Source organism: Anoplopoma fimbria, chromosome 7 (genome assembly GCF_027596085.1).
Source record: "Anoplopoma fimbria isolate UVic2021 breed Golden Eagle Sablefish chromosome 7, Afim_UVic_2022, whole genome shotgun sequence".
Classification (NCBI taxonomy): Eukaryota; Metazoa; Chordata; class Actinopteri; order Perciformes; family Anoplopomatidae; genus Anoplopoma; species Anoplopoma fimbria.
The window spans coordinates 12,310,149-12,326,013 of NC_072455.1; the positions used below are offsets into that span (position 1 = coordinate 12,310,149).

Sequence of the window (15,865 nt, forward strand, 5' to 3'; positions counted from 1 at the left end):
ACAATTTATGAGGGTGAAGTGCTTTATTATATAGAACATGACCCAGTTATTTCTACTGGAGCAGTTGTTCCAAGCTGGAATTAATATCTTTATAAATGACAATTGAACTCACGGACGGATCCAGGATTTCAAAGAATACAGAGGTCATATATATATATATATATATGTCTGGATTTTAATGCAGGCATAGTTCCCCTTTAAGCAAAACAATCTATATTTTAAATGCATTATTGTTTACTGTAGCATTTTCTTGTTGCAAGTTTTTGAGGTGGAGCTAATTATAATACATACATTGTTGGGTTGTTTAATCGGTAACAATGCATCATGTTTTTTTTATAAAAAATCTTCACTTACAAGGGAACTTATATCTGTCAGATAAATGTTTTGAGTCAAAAGTACAATATAATTGAAGTATTAAGTGGCCTGAAATGGTAATTCTTAAGTCTAAGTGTGTACTTAAGTACAGTTCTTGAGTAAAACTTTGTTCCATCCCACCACTGGATGACATGTTAATCCTGTCAGCGTACCCTGCTGATGCGCCTCTCCAGTTGCATTAATGAAACGCACAATCCCTTGTTTGCCGCATATTTTTTATTTTCAGCAACCATAATGCATTGTAGAAGATATATAAAACTGTCAACTCTTTTGCATTAACATCCTGTTTGGAAAAGAAAAGAAATAAACAAACACACAGCTATCAACAAATTTGTCTTTTGTTATAAAAAGAAGAGGAGGGTGCTGTAACTCCGCTGTGATCTAACTCTGACGTGGTCCTCTCCAAAATGGCTCTCAAACTTCCAAAGAAATACCAACCAGAGGATCTCTTTTGTACTTTCTCCAAAAATAACGCAAATTAGTAGTCCTCCTTTTAACATCTTTTGTTTAAAGCAATAAGCATATCAACACGTTTACCAACGAGATAAAACAGGAAAAAAAAGATAAATGCAATGTAAAGACACCCCTTTCTTCGGGCCAATGTGTCATTCCGGCTTGTTTGGGCAGATGCTGATCCAGTCTCCCACATGAAGGCGTGTTATTTGGGGACGAGTGATGGAGGCAGAGGAGGTTTCCTGTGCAGGGGCCAATATGTGCTGTGTTCCATGGTTTGTGTTTTCTGATGTCAAAATGGCAGCACGTTAAGTTCCACTGTCACTTTAAATTCATCCAAACATCTTGTTGTAAATTGTTAAACAAATATGATACATTGGAAATGTCACTACAGTAGCAAACATGTGCTGACTAGATAGAGTTGTGGACATGACATCGGCTGTAGCATGGGGAAGTGTATTTCATGTTTTTTTTTTGCTGAGACTTTCACACTTGGAACACAACACACTGGATTGGATGGAAGGCGTGTACATCCGCTGGTACTATTTAACCACAAGCTTACGCAGACTGGTTCAAATCATTCAGCCGTGAAAACAGGAGTCAGGTTGAACCGACTGTGGTCCAAACTCTTCATCTGGACCGTATCCTTCAGACGTCTTCATGCTCAAGGTGGACTAAGATAGGATGGATGATAAGCACGTTCCCAAAACGGAAGCTAGTCTTGGCCTCTGTCAACCACAAAGGAATAACCGTGACATGGAAATTAAATCAAGAGTTTTCAAAAAGGGTGGAGAGAGGAAAGCGAAGAGAGAGAACAAAAAAGTCAAACAATGACATCACCTACAATAGAAGAAGTCGTTTCTCTGGATGTTGGCAGAGAAGAAAAAATGTTTTTTCAATGAAAAGTTTCTCTCTCTCTTTTTTTTCCCCCCAGTCAATCTTTTGCTCCCCTTGCCCTCCTTCTTGTCATATCATTGTCCCTCCATCTTGTTAGGGTTCTGGGTGGGAGCAGGTGGAAATGGCGGGGGGGGGGGGTCACAGGGTGAGCTTGCAGTGACAGAGTTCTTTGTACATTTGCCTCCTCAGCCGCGGCATGTCCTGTTGGCCGAAGATGAAGGGCTGCCCTAGAGCCAGACACTTGCAGTACTGCAGGACGGAGAAGAAAAAAAAATGTCACGACTATTCAAGTCAGTATGTGTGTGTTACTACAATGCTACGCTTTTGTATTAACAACATAAACACAGAGCACTGGGAAAAATGCTTGTTTTTGTTACCGACCGGCTCAGATTGGTTTCAGAACTGTCTGAGTCCATGTGCAGATACCTGTGAACATTTGTTTCTCTGTAATGTCATCATTTTGTCAGACAGGACAAACTCACCTGTAGCACAAAAGCACCACAGTCACTGTCGTTGTTCTGACGACCCACATTCTGCAACAAGAAAACCACAATACATCAGCAATATGCATCACAATTGTTCAAATGCAAAACAGAGCCATAGTGACGTTACAGCAGCAACAACAACAACAACAACAACAACAACAACAACAACAACAACAACAACAACAACAACAACAACAACAACCCACTCTTGGGAAATTAGTCACCTGAATCCGTCAAAGTCGGAAAAACAAAATCAAAAAACTCTCACCATTTTGAAAAAGCCTTTCCATCCCGTCAAAAAGTCTTGTTGGTCTTTTTTGATGGCCTCCGCTTGCAGATACTTAAAAATGTGCTGAAACAACAACAAGTGATTCTATTAAAACTACTGAGCTAAAGCAACACTAGTCATAGCGGTTTCTACATGTCATATATTGTTATACATAGATATTTAAAACAGTGACACAAAAAGAAACTCTTGAATTGTTGCTAAAAAAACAAATACACTATCACAACATCAAAATACGAGGACGTAAAAGGATTTATAAATAATGACATTTAACAAAACATTTATATTAAAAAACATAATATATTAGATTATAGCATTGGAAACATTATGTAGTGAGCTTATTTGATTACTCCTGCCATATCAATAACAATTGTCTTCCCACCAGAAACATTGATTAGAGCAGTCAGGGTCCCAGGGCTTCAGGTGGACTGCTTTTTTTTTTTTTTTTTTTTTTATTTTATTTTTTTACTTTAAGGCGTTTTAATGGATTCCATGTCTTATTGATCTTTTCAATTATTTTCCTTATTATTATTATTATTATTATTATTATGATGATGTAACCCCATATCTGAAATGTTAAAATCCGTTGAATAATCCTCTAGTGTAAGGTTAGGAGCTGCTGTCCGGTCCTACCTTCGGACAACGTCTGTTGAGAGTCCGCTGAGAGTCGAAGTAAGTGATGGCTCGACGCGGAATGTCAACACTGACCAGCGACCAGTGGACCTCCAGGTGGATGGGGATCAACAACAGATCCTTCTGAAAGATGTCCACCTGAGAGAGGAAGAGTTTGCAGAGAGAAGGGAGAGATAAAGGATGTAAGTAGAGCTTCAGCGCCTTAAGATGAATTCATTCTAGGGCTCCAGAATACGATGCAACACCGACACTAGGCTGAGGAGGAACAATGGTCCTTCTCAAGTTATCAAATGTTCTTACTTTTACATGATGGACGATATACAACTATTTAAGCAGGGGACTTTGTCACTTTGTTTGTTTTAATAAAATGTATCCACACTTTGGAATGTTTTAGTTAGGGAGGTCCACCACCTTCAGCCACAGAGTCTTGTTACTTGTTAGCACGTGGCTGACAACTAAAGCTGTGACACTGGACTTATGAAGGTGTTTTTTGACACAGCACTGATGACATCACGGGTGGACAATCACAACTAAAGTGGCCAAAACACATTCTCAGGAAGTAGAAGCTCTGCTTCCTCTCACTGAAAGAAGCCCGTTGAGGAGGTTTGGTCATCTCAGGTGTGCATTGAGATCAGATCACTCAGACCACATTCTGAGGTGATCCGGGCAGCATGGGGACACATTCTTTGAGCAGTGTGTTCGCAAATGTGTGTGAAGGAGTGCCTAATTATCTGAGGTCATCAGCGGAGGTATTTGTGCGTATCAAAGGCTGGCTTTTTCCACAACATCAGAAATTTTCAAAAAGCCAATGAGGATATATCATTAGCTCCACCCTCTTGCTTCTGGTAAAAAAAATTAATAAAAAGAAAAGATGGGGGATGCCAAAATGACAAACGCACAACAATCGGCACCTTCCATTATTCTGAAACAACACCTAAGCAAAAGGTATCTTCAGTAATGTTGTTTTTACTATTTTTCATTATATAAAGCTTAGGTAGAGGGGATCAGTGAGAAAAACAGACTTGATTTGATGATCAATTGACTATCTGTAAGACTTGACCAATGGGATTTGTAAATTCAAATTCGGGGACACTCCTAGCTTGACTAAGAGTGTCCCCTTGAACACTAATATGAACGACTGATGATTATCCTTCTGTTTGGTTGTGTAACCATATTTCAGTTATTGTTGATTTTCTACTGTTTTTTATTGCTTATTTATAATACTTGTTTTTTTATTTCATTTTTATTTTTATCTTGTCTTTCTTTTACTATGTCTCTTGTGTGCACTTTACTCTATGCTGCTGTAAGCCTGCAAATTTCCCCGCTGCGGGACTAATAAAGGATTATCTTATCTTATCTCAAATGTAAAGAGACTATCGACTGATAACAGACAAATAGAACTGCTCCACAAAGAGGGGGGTCCAAGTAAACAGCGATGAGGCCCGACTTTGTGATTTTACCGTAACGTGGAGAAAATCCTCCCCTACAACACTTACATTTTTTGTCCACCGTTTGACTCCATCATAGCCTTTTGTCCTCAGCTTATCGTAAAAGAAGCTGTTGAAAAAGTGAACCTGAGGGAGAGAACAGAGAAATGTAAGAATAGGTGCTACTTGGGTTTCAGCACAGCTCCATAAAGCAATCTTCATGGCTTCTGTTGCTTCTTGATGATCTACTTAATGAGTTGCTCGTAGCCTCCTTTCTGACACAAGCAGGAGCACATGTTTCAGTGATTAGCCCAGATGTCCATATGGTGTCTCACTCCTGTTTCACCCACTCACTTCATTGGGTTTAAAAATGATTTATTTTAAGAATATTCATGTAAATGCAACAAAACACAAAATTGGTTGTTATTGAAACATCGTTCTCATTCAACCTTCTGTTTCATTCCAGCTGTCAATCACATGTGATACATTCATATGTAACGTCTAAGGACCGACATTTTCATTCCTAACCGTCCGCTCTGCAAAGCAAAGGACAGATGGCGCTAGAGGACAGGTAGACGTCATCCTCTGGGGACCACGAGTGTCTCAACCTGTCCAGCAGTTATTGATATTTCAGTCTGGGCTGAGTGTCCCTGGAGCCAGGCCACTAGTAGGCTAACAATCTTAACCTATAGTGTTAATGATTATTGTTGATTATTAAGTTCATCACAAAAAAATCTGTGATGGGACAGTCTCAGGTGTTACTTTAATAAGCCGTAAGCCCCTCGGGATGGACACATGCAGACCTGATGCATTTTATTTTGGAGTGATAGGCCTTATTGTGTTAGAAATGACATTGATCATAAATAAAAATATTCACTATATTTTACTCAACTAATGATTATTACGTTTTAATAATCATTTTGTTTTATAGACTATAGGAAACCTTTAACTCGCCCAACCTGATGGAGACTGGAAGGCCTAACTTACTGAACATTTACTCAGCTCCACACTAAGTGAACCCAGAACAGTGAAGTTGTCGGTTTGGGAGCAGACACCAGTTTTAATTTATATTCACTGATCAACAACCAACATTGGCTAGTGAACATATTAAATCATTTCATAAGTTTGGTCTAATAAATAACCAAATCATTTTGAGTATAATGTTAATGCAGGCACATCCCCTTGCGACAGTTGGGACAACTAGTTCCATTTTTGGAAAACACGCATGCTGGTCGGCTTTGAGTCTGCTGTTATCGTTCAAGAATAAAATAACTAGGTTCTTATTAATTTGATATGCTGAAAATAGCTTTTCATGTTGATCTATAATTCATTCAGGCACCCAGTGCTCTGTGGCCAATTTAGTTCATCTAGAGATAACGTGCAGATCTGTTTCCTCATCAACCAATCGATTGGTCGAGGAGCAAGAAGGATTTTGGTCGACCAAGATGTTCTTGGGTGTTTACGCCTCCATCCCTCCCACCCCTGTGTGTTAAATGCCCACATCTTTGAATGTCCACATCTTTGAATGCCCACATCTTTGAATGCCCACAACCCCAGTTTAGAGTAGTTTGTAACATAGGCTTCTTCTCAACAATTTGATGTCTGAAGGGATATTTATTGCTCTTACAGAAGTCGTTATACTACTGTTTTTTAGAGAAGTAGTACTCTACATGATGATATGACTGTAACGTGAATCTGTGGAAAGCCTCTTCAATGAGCCCTTGATATTGTTATTTTATTTCCTTACCTTCTCGGGGACGGAGTCCATGACCAGGTCACCATACATGTTCATAATCTGAATAAAACACAAACAACAAAAGGGGGTTGCCAGATTTAAAGAAACATCTTAAAAAGTGACACCGTAACTTCTCTGATTCTCCACTACAAAAAGGTGCTATATAACCCATTTCACCTTTTCTTGGTATAAAAGAACAATCTACCCTATTTGAGATTACTTCCTGTATCTGTAAACACTAGAGTTTTTGGCTAAAGGTTTGACAATTGTATTCATTTTAGCCCGAGGAAGAGTAGCTGCCCTATCTCACTGGGCTGAACCACTTCATTATCTGGGCAGAGGACAGTTTTCTCAGAATACAGGAATTCTGTTGGTATTGTTATTATTAAAACTAAGTCCAATCAGGAACAAACCCTCTAATAAAGGGGTAGTGTTGGTTGCAGAAAAGTGTTCCAAGAAAGCGGAGCAGAACAATTTGATATGGCAGGAACAATATATGTATCCAAATTTAGATTTAAAGACCCCCTGTTTCTAAAGCATTTAGAAACAAATTGTCGGTCTTTGTAAAATCCTCAGGCAGTGCTTTTATCAGTGAACTATTTGGGACATGTCTAAGAGCTCCGATCACGAGCGCAGCATGTGCCTAGTTACATAAATTCAGAGGTGCATGGAAAAGCATATATTTTTTTTTTTACTAATTTCTAAGAAACTCATGAGCACATCTGAGGTAAACACAAGATAAAGTGTTGCCTTTGTGTGACTCTTTGGAGAAAATCAGTTTTACAGATGTGATTATTAAATCAACTAATTGATTTGTCAGCCCTACACATTGTGAACAGTCCTGTTAATGATCCTTCGTATTATCTAACAATGCGGCATGGTGTTGTGAGTGTGTGCTGCTCCACCTGGTCGTTGAGCCAGTTCTGTCCATACAGAGTGCCCAGGTCGTCCATGGTCAGGACGTGGCGTTTGTAGTTGACTCGGAACGTTTTGGCCAGGGCTGATCCCGACGAACGCTGGAAGGATTGTATTAGGTGTTGGACCACTGCTTTCCTAGAGGACGACAGCACACACACATTAGTACGGTACTTACTGAACTCTTTTACCTTCATTGTGTCACTTCAGAGGGAATAAAATACCTTGCACTGGTTTTGCTAAACCCCAGGTTAACTAATTAATGTCATACACTATAAAAGGTAGAATGTAGAATTCTGCTGGATATAAACCTGCAGTCTGACCAGGTGTTGGGTTGTAACTCTCATTTGATTATTTTCTGCTCACATGCTTTATGTCAAATATTTGTCTGGATAATCATACTGTATGTAGTCAGCTTTAATGGAAAGTTGGGGACACTGATGTGTGATGATTGTGGCTTTCTCTAATGTTTTGCACCACTAGAGATAATAACACATAATAATAATAATAATAATAATAATAATAATAATAATAATACATTATATTTATAGAGCGCTTTTCAAAGTTCTCAAAGACATTTTACAAACATTAAAATCATCATTAAAAGCTACACACTAAAAACGTAGAACACACAGCATTCGTCACGCATTAAAAGCAGTTCTGAAAAGGTGAGTTTTGATTTCTGATTTGAACATGGAAAGATCGTTGCAGTCTCGGATGTGCTATATGGATATTTTTTTTAAGGATTCATATGAAATTTGAAGATTCTCTGTTCAATTCAAATACGGTAATTATGTATCTACTTTTACCTGGACCCTATTTTCCCATGATTGTGTGTCTAAGGGGCTAATTGGGACAACAGTTTCTGAAACTGGTCCAGTATTGAGGGAGAACACTGCAGACGTCAGCAGCTAAACAGGCTGTAATGTAAGCGCTCCACTCCTCACCGTCAATGTTTGTCCACAAATGAAAAAGTGCTTGTTTTCATCATTGAAAGGCTCAGATTGTTATTAAAAGTGTCTGACACCATTATGGAGAGAAACCTACAGTCTTGCTCAAGGAGGAGACTTGTTCTGAAATCTTGCGAGAGGGTCAGGCCTCATCCACATTGTCAAAATCAGCTACATTTTTCAGCACTGACATTGACAATCTTTTGAATAACATTAACGGTAGAGAGATAGCACATCAGGCCAACAAACGGTAAGACTTGAAGGAAGCCGTAGTGGTCCGGTTTCCTCCGGTCTGTGCTTGTTCTTTGGCTGGACTGGTTTAAACATGGAGACCGGGTCACACACTTTCTCATTTTACTTCTAAATGGTGCACTAATATATATTATTTGATCAGCACTGCCTAGTTTTACTGTTTGATCTTTGACTGTTTGAAGCCTGCTGCTTTTAAAGGGATGGACTACATTTGCACAAAGTTGAGGTTTAGTGGTGATTATGCAAATGTGGATACTGAAAACGGTCGTTTATCTCGCCACGCCGTATCCGTCATGCAACACATGGTCGGCTCTCCTGCACTTAAAGGGAAAGTGCCACTTATATTTCAATCATTTTGAGTTTTTTGTCTTTTACCAGTTTACCAATTAACCAGTTAGTTACTGGTTAATGGGTGCCAGGCTATCAAAAGCAAAATTAACCAAAACTTATATCCCTACTACTATTACTGTCTTTTTTCTTTATCCGCAATAGTGACCTGAGCCTTACAGGGTGAACTTGGGCTTTGCAAAATACTGAGAGAAGATTAACTTATAGTTGCATCTTTATATTACAATCTTATTTCCATTTTATATATTCATTCTTATAATAAACAAAAAATGTTTGAAGTGAAAGCTAAATAATAGACTTTGAACACACTTGAGACTTCAACCCTAAACTTTAATATTGTAAGCTACTTACACTATGGAAATGATATCTGAAAGACAAAGTGTAACATACTGTGTATCATGAGATGTACAACACTGGTTGAACAATGTTGTTTTTTTGTTTTTTTAAAGAGAAATGCCAATATTAGTGCCAAAAGGACTTGACCACTACCAATTTAATCAAGGGAACAATAAGGGACAAGGAGGGATTGTGAAACATTTATGAGCATGCTGCTTTTCTCTGTTTCATATATTTGTAAGTCAAATAATCAGGAAAAGAACAGATAAATAACACTGTGTCTGACCTGTGTGGCTGAGAGAAGCTCTCGCTGAAGATGTCCTGAAGCTTCTCCACGATGTCGTCCACGTGGATGGGGATCAAACTGCCGTACTGCTGTAGAGACTCTTCAAGAATACCTGGACAGAAGACAATCAAAGATATTAAACCATGATCATCACACAGCAAGCATTCCTAAAATCCTGTTTTATCAGACCTAGAGCTAACATGAACTAACAGCCAGTCTGTGACCCGTACCTGTCACACAGCTCATGTGTTCCTCAGTAAGGGCCAGCTCCACAGGTTTGACCTCAATGTCCCGCCTCCCTCTGTCCTCCTGCTTGTCTGGAGAGCAGCCGTTCATCAGCTTATCTGCCAGAAAAAAGGAACCAAATTACATGAACACATTTCTTTTTCCTCTACACAGAATACTTTTCACTTCTCAGCAATCTGGTGAAGGTAAATTGTTGCATAATGGTATAATGTAACTCTGTTAATAGCGTGAAATCTCAATTAACAAGTTGGGAGTTGGAAGCATTGGCTCATAAATTTGCTAGTGTCCCCACAGCTGACATTATTACTGAAGCGCAATATTTTAGAAATCCCACAAAAAGGAATAAACCTCTAACGCCTCCAATCTGCTCCATGTTTATCTCGTCACAAAACTTAGAAGATTTAATTTGGTACACTTAGCACCAAATGTGGATGTATCTGCCGCTTTAAATATTCCTAACAAATGAGCTATTTTTACTATTTGGAGTAACCGGACAAAAACTGCACTGTCAAGCTACCCTAAAAAAATCTTTGTGCGCTGTTTGAAATATTTATATCTTCAGTAGAAGCTAATGGGACAGATGTATTGAGGGAAAACCTAATTATATCATGCAAATTGTTGATTAAAGAGAAAAATATGTGAACCATTTTAAAAACATTCCGTTTAACTAGCCTTCTTTGGAAGTAAGTGGTGTATGTCAGTACCTCTCTCGGACTCTCTCAACCTCTCATCGTTGCTGTCCTCGTCTCCGTCGCTGTAAGCTGATTGCCGATACCTTTTTATCCTCCTTTGCTTGCCGTACTGATTAAGCCTCTGCCCTCTGCGGCTGCACCGGTACCCTTGGGAGCAGACCCACTGCGCCCGCTGGCGCCAGCTCTTCCAGTGCTTGGTGAGCCGAAACCCAAGGCCTCCGTGGGAGCGCAAACGTTGCCAGCGCCGGAGCCTCCGCAGAGCCCGGTACTTGCTGAAGTGGGACCTGAACAAGTCCCCCGCTTCGGCCTGGGAGACGGCGTCCTCCGCAGGGACATCACCGCCTTCGTCCACCTTCTGTAGTGGTCCATGGTGTTGGTGGTGTTGTTGTTGTGAATGAGGGTGCTGCGTGGACTGGGAGGGAAAGTCTGGGATCTCCCACTCCAGCTCCGCCTGGTCTCCATCTTCCACCTCGTCCTCCTCATCTTCTTCCTCTTCTTCTTCTTCTTCATCATCATCTTCTTCATCCTCCTCATTGTTATCCCAACCCTTGCCTTCAAACTCTACCTCGTCCTCGCCATCAGGATTGTTTTCTTCATCCTCATCACCCATTTCCTTGATCCTACCCATCCCATCCTCCTCGTCCTCCTCCTCCACATACTCTCCTGTCCACACCTTCTCTTTCTGCCCCAGTCTGAGGTGCATGGGGCTGGGTACGCTGTTGCCTGACACAGGGACTATGAGGTGGTCTCCAGGAATCCCACCTAAACACAAACATGAGCAGTGATCAACTATGTCGGTCATGTTCAACCATGTGCCATCATAACCTAAAAGCCTTCATTTTAAAAAGGTCAAATGTGTAGCATTCAGGGGAGTCTATTAGCTGAAATGGAATATAATATTCATTATTATGTTTTCTAGTGGTGCAACGGACCATAGTCAAGGTTTGACACGCGGATTAATTACACAGTCTGTGAAATAAAAATGTACTGCCAATTTTCAGTAGAAATATGCAATTAGGAGATCGGCAAAAATGCATTCAAGCTCCCAATCCCTGACAATGCTACATTATGAACAACAAACGCGTGTGGAAATTGACAGGAGGATGGTTAGTGACCCTGATAGCACTGCTAAACGCTAAAGGCTAACGTACAGGTTCCCTTCAGTAACCTTATGATGCGTCCGTTATGGATCATCGATGATCAGAAATTGGTATGGCGATCTATAAAGTTATATTTGCGCCCTTTTTTCTTCTGTGCTGATCCAATTGGATCCGTGACTTATATCAGTGATACGAGCCAAACCATGAGTTTTATGATCCGTTGCACCTCTAATGTCTTAATAGGTGTATAATCATTAGAAATGAATACATTTGTGTTTTTGTTACCTTAGAATGAACCCTTCATATCTACATAGGGAGGAGTTCCTATTAAAGCCACTGACGCCATTTAAAATTAACGATGACATTATCAAGCTGACGGAAAAAGTTAAGACTAAAATCCAGTTTAAAAAAAAAAAACTTTACCAAAATCTCTCTTTATTTTGTTTTCTGCTAGCTCACTGAAATCCTACACACTGCTCCTTTAACCAAATACTACTGGAGTTCATGTCCCTCAACACAGGTACTTTTGATTGTGGGGATTAGACATCACAGTGCAGCAAATCATAACTGCAAATAACTCTAAATACAAAATGTTTGGCATATGTATTTGTAAAGCAAATTATTATTATTAATAATAATAATAGTAATAATAACGATAATAAAAGCAGATTATTATGCTGTCAATTGATTTAACACTTATTCAGGTTCAATTAGCAGTTTTGATACTGGATTAGGATTTGATCAAATTTGATCAAACCTCAACCACCAGTAGTGAAATGCCTACCTCCTCCTGTGTCGTCCTGCCCCACAGCGGTCAGACCCAGGTCTCCCTGCCAGCGGTTCTGGGCCAGGCTACCGCCACTGTCTCGCATTCTCCACGGACAACCCACAACCTGCGCCAGCTCGTCACCTGCAACAACAACACCACCAAACTTTAGTTCCTATATAATGGCAGCATGCTCGCTATCTTGGAGTGAGAGAGAACATCACTTTAAAACACAGCTGTTCCATAGTGCACCACTCTCACTCCACACTAGTCACATTGGCAATTTATTTATATGATTTATATTTCTCCCCCATAATGTGCATCACGACATTTCTGTACTTTTAAATATCACCACATCCTAATCCAGATAGATATGATTTAATAAAATAACGGCCAGGTTAAAAATCAGCCGCCTTGGGAACCATTATTCAAGCTGCATTCATTTATGGTACAGGTGAAAGAGGGGGGAAAGAAGAGATGTTTTTTCCTCATCACTCCAAATGTTACACCAGTCCCACAGTGCTTCCGCTGCAAACCTTAGGGGGAATATGTGAACCCTAATATTTGACCTTTTAATCCAGCAGTGGATAACATCTGCCAACTGGTCTGAACAAGGCAAAACCAACGTTTAAATGTAAAATGTGTACAGACTGTGTAGGCCACTAGCATTGAGTCAACATATGCTCATATGAGAGAAGAGTAGATGAGTCAAGTGGCACAGTGTGACTGACACCGTCCAGTTGGTATACAAAAACAGCCCGTCAAACACCACTCATACCTTATAATCACAAGTCATTACTGCTTGTTTTGCCAAATGCAGAAATGAGAACTTCAAAAGAAGCATTTCAATGCTTTAATTCACAAAAACATGGGATAGCTTTAATGGTGATTTAAGCCCTTTATGGCATTAATATTACAAATGTAACTATATTCTCCAGTTTTCAATCCACAACATATGTCCCTGTCCTGTTACAGGCAGAATACCTGTTCTTTTAACCCGGGACTCTTGTTACCATGTGCACCTGGTCAGTGAGCGGATATGTAATATGTAGCTTGCTAGCTAGCCTGTGTAATAGAATAACAGAGCAACAGGGGAAGCTGGATTTTACAATGGTTTATAATTGGATGCGGCCCGAGTCCTTTTAAAAAGAGAGATTCTTGCAGAAACGCGGCTCTATGGTGAGAAAAATGATTTCCGGTGCAGGAAATAGTCCCTGCCAAGGCTAGCTTGTGCGCGTTGAGCGCTAGCAGCACCCACGTCATTGTTTCACCCCTTAAATCCTAAATAAAAACAGCATTAATTGCAAACCTTGTTTAATCAGCAACTATGCACAGCCAAAGCACCTGCGCCCCTATTACTAACAATCTGAAATAACAAGAGCTCTTCAACAATCCGCTGTCTGTCCGTGCTAACATGTTAGCTGGTTAGCCATGTTGTCGTTAGCTAGCTAGGCGTCAGATACCATGTTAGCAATAACATCATAAAACGCCCGGCTGACTGTGCTCCTTGCATAGCTAGGTGTTGTAATAGCATCCTTACCGTTAGCCTGCAGATTTATATGAATGTGTGTCCAGCTGCGTGCGACTGAATGTTGGGCGTGTTTGATTTTCTGTGGGTATCGAACCAAAACAAATGCTAATTGGTGTTGAACCTCATTCAATGAAGTCAGGTGTGGAGCAGCCAGATGTCACCTCCTTGCGAACTTTGATTTCTTTGAGGTCTTCCGGTTCAGAGAAAAACGCAAACACTTCACGGAAACGTTGGATTGCAGTTTACGATGTGCATGAAATCGGCTGGAAGATTCAATTTCTATGTATATGGTCTGATGAGCTGAGCCGGATCGCTGCAGATTTTTCGCTCTCATGTGAACTACCAACAAGTCCGTCGCGCAGCAATGGCGTCACACAGGGTATGTTTTAGGATAGCCTTTCGTTTTTGACCCCTAATTTCATTCTATTGCAAAACGAATTTCTAAAAATATCTTATTGTGCTAAATAAAGTGAGTGAAACGCAATTAGCGTTATTTTGGTGATTTATTTTGTTGAGTACTTCCTTGTTTTCTGCAAACTGATTAATTAAACTAAACATTCAATTATTTTGCTTTCCCTGATCTATTGTAGCCCTCTCGGAATTCGGTGATGAGTTCGTGAAAGTTTTACGTTTTACCATAATATTAACTGTGCTACTAAACTAAAACACTTCCAAAAGATTCATTGTTAGGTAGATAGGCAGGCTTGTTCCCTTTACCTTCAAACCTAAAGAACTAAGATAATTGGTGCCTATATCATTGTTAAACTTATATTATAATTGATATACCTCTATATGCCAGTGGATTAAACATTTGTTTCAATTTCATCATCTCTATAAAACCATCTGGATTAATGTAAAATCTGCACAGATTTTTTTTTGACTTGTTTTGTCCCTTAATTTATAAAATAACCTCATAAAAGGCTTTTATTTAAGAAACCCTTCATTACATTGGTTTTAGTCACAACTTCGGAAACATTTTACAATGATACCAATAGTAATATTTCCTTATCAGAGGGACACCTCTCCCAGATTTGTCTTTTAACAGAGGATTCAAATATGGCTGTCCAGTGTGACCTTTTGATGGCTACCAAAATGCTAAACCTATTGACCATCCATTGCGCCAACATTGAGTTCATCTCAAAAGGAGACAATACTCTTTATAGTAGTCATGATTTAAAATTTCTGAATGTCTCGCAATTCTTTTCCAAACCACAGGCCTCAGAATGAACTCAACTAAAAGCTAAATATTGTTAATGATTCATGGGTAGCTCTCAAGGTTGTCTGCATGGCCCCCAGTTTCAACCTTGGTGCCGTGGTCTGATAAGTACTCAAATGGTTTACCCTTGTGGGCAAGGAATCTCAGATATGCCATTAAAGAAAAGGTCCAAATGACCTGCCCTGCTAGTCACAGGCACTTAAATATGTTGACTCACCTCTTCTCATTCCTACAACCCCCTTTAATGATGCAAAGGCCAAAGCAGTCTTCTTGATGTTGAGAGCTGGGCTGGACCTCCTCCCTGGGCAGGCCAACTCATCGTTGTTTTTGCTAAGGTCTACCAACGTTTTGTCGTCTGCAAACTTGCGAATTAGTAGGTGAAGAGGTAATGGAGAAGAGGACCCAGCACACAGCCCTGTGGGATGTCTGTGTTCTGGGTGAAGGTTGAGAAGATGTGGGTGTCTAACCTCACAGACTGGGGTCTGTTGTATGGAAGTCCAGTATCCAGTTGCACAGGAGGGTGTCGATGTCAAGGTCAACAGATCTGGAAATTAGTTTGGATGGTTTTGAATACTTAACTTAAGTTGATGAATAGCATTATGCGGTCCTCTGCAACACAGTTCCAGAGGACTATACTTTTTTTTTTAAATCTAAAATGAATTATATTTGTTGGACTTTCTCTTGTTGCATATAGTATATAAAATATATTGTATAGTTAAGTAGCAAGGAGTTGTGTTCTTTACAATTTTGAAAGCAAGACTTAGATTGATTCATTCCTATTTCCAATGTAAAAAAATTTAGGTTTTGAAAATGTATAGAGCTAATGTCGAGAGGGATGTAATCAATTTATTTTGAGAGTTCTGAAGCAAATTTTCACGAGTTGTGGATAATTGCTGTACCAAAAGGTGGCAGCATAATCAAAATTACATCAAACTA

The 15,865-nt window shown here is 39.7% G+C and overlaps 1 protein-coding gene across 1 annotated transcript; it reads right to left on the reverse strand.

Annotated features, from left to right (window-relative positions):
• Positions 1-576: 576 nt before the first annotated feature.
• Positions 577-14,109, reverse strand: senp3b (SUMO specific peptidase 3b). The gene is made up of 12 exons (XM_054600915.1): positions 13,723-14,109; positions 12,201-12,326; positions 10,329-11,078; positions 9,609-9,722; positions 9,379-9,490; positions 7,197-7,344; positions 6,304-6,351; positions 4,626-4,703; positions 3,130-3,267; positions 2,479-2,562; positions 2,208-2,258; positions 577-1,974 (listed from the first exon to the last, which is right to left on the reverse strand). The coding sequence occupies exons 2-12, from the start codon at positions 12,286-12,288 to the stop codon at positions 1,864-1,866; spliced, it is 1,722 nt and encodes a 573-aa protein (XP_054456890.1). The 5' UTR covers positions 12,289-12,326; positions 13,723-14,109; the 3' UTR covers positions 577-1,863.
• Between the last annotated feature and the right edge of the window lie 1,756 nt (positions 14,110-15,865).

Excerpts from the sequence above, each read along its gene's own strand:
- senp3b (XM_054600915.1), bottom strand. The coding sequence starts at position 12,288 with ATGCGAGACAGTGGCGGTAGCCTGGCCCAGAACCGCTGGCAGGGAGAC. Across the intron at positions 7,345-9,378 it reads AGCTTCTCTCAGCCACACAG|GAAAGCAGTGGTCCAACACC; the intron begins GTCAGACACAGT and ends GTCGTCCTCTAG. Across the intron at positions 6,352-7,196 it reads AGAACTGGCTCAACGACCAG|ATTATGAACATGTATGGTGA; the intron begins GTGGAGCAGCAC and ends TGTTTTATTCAG.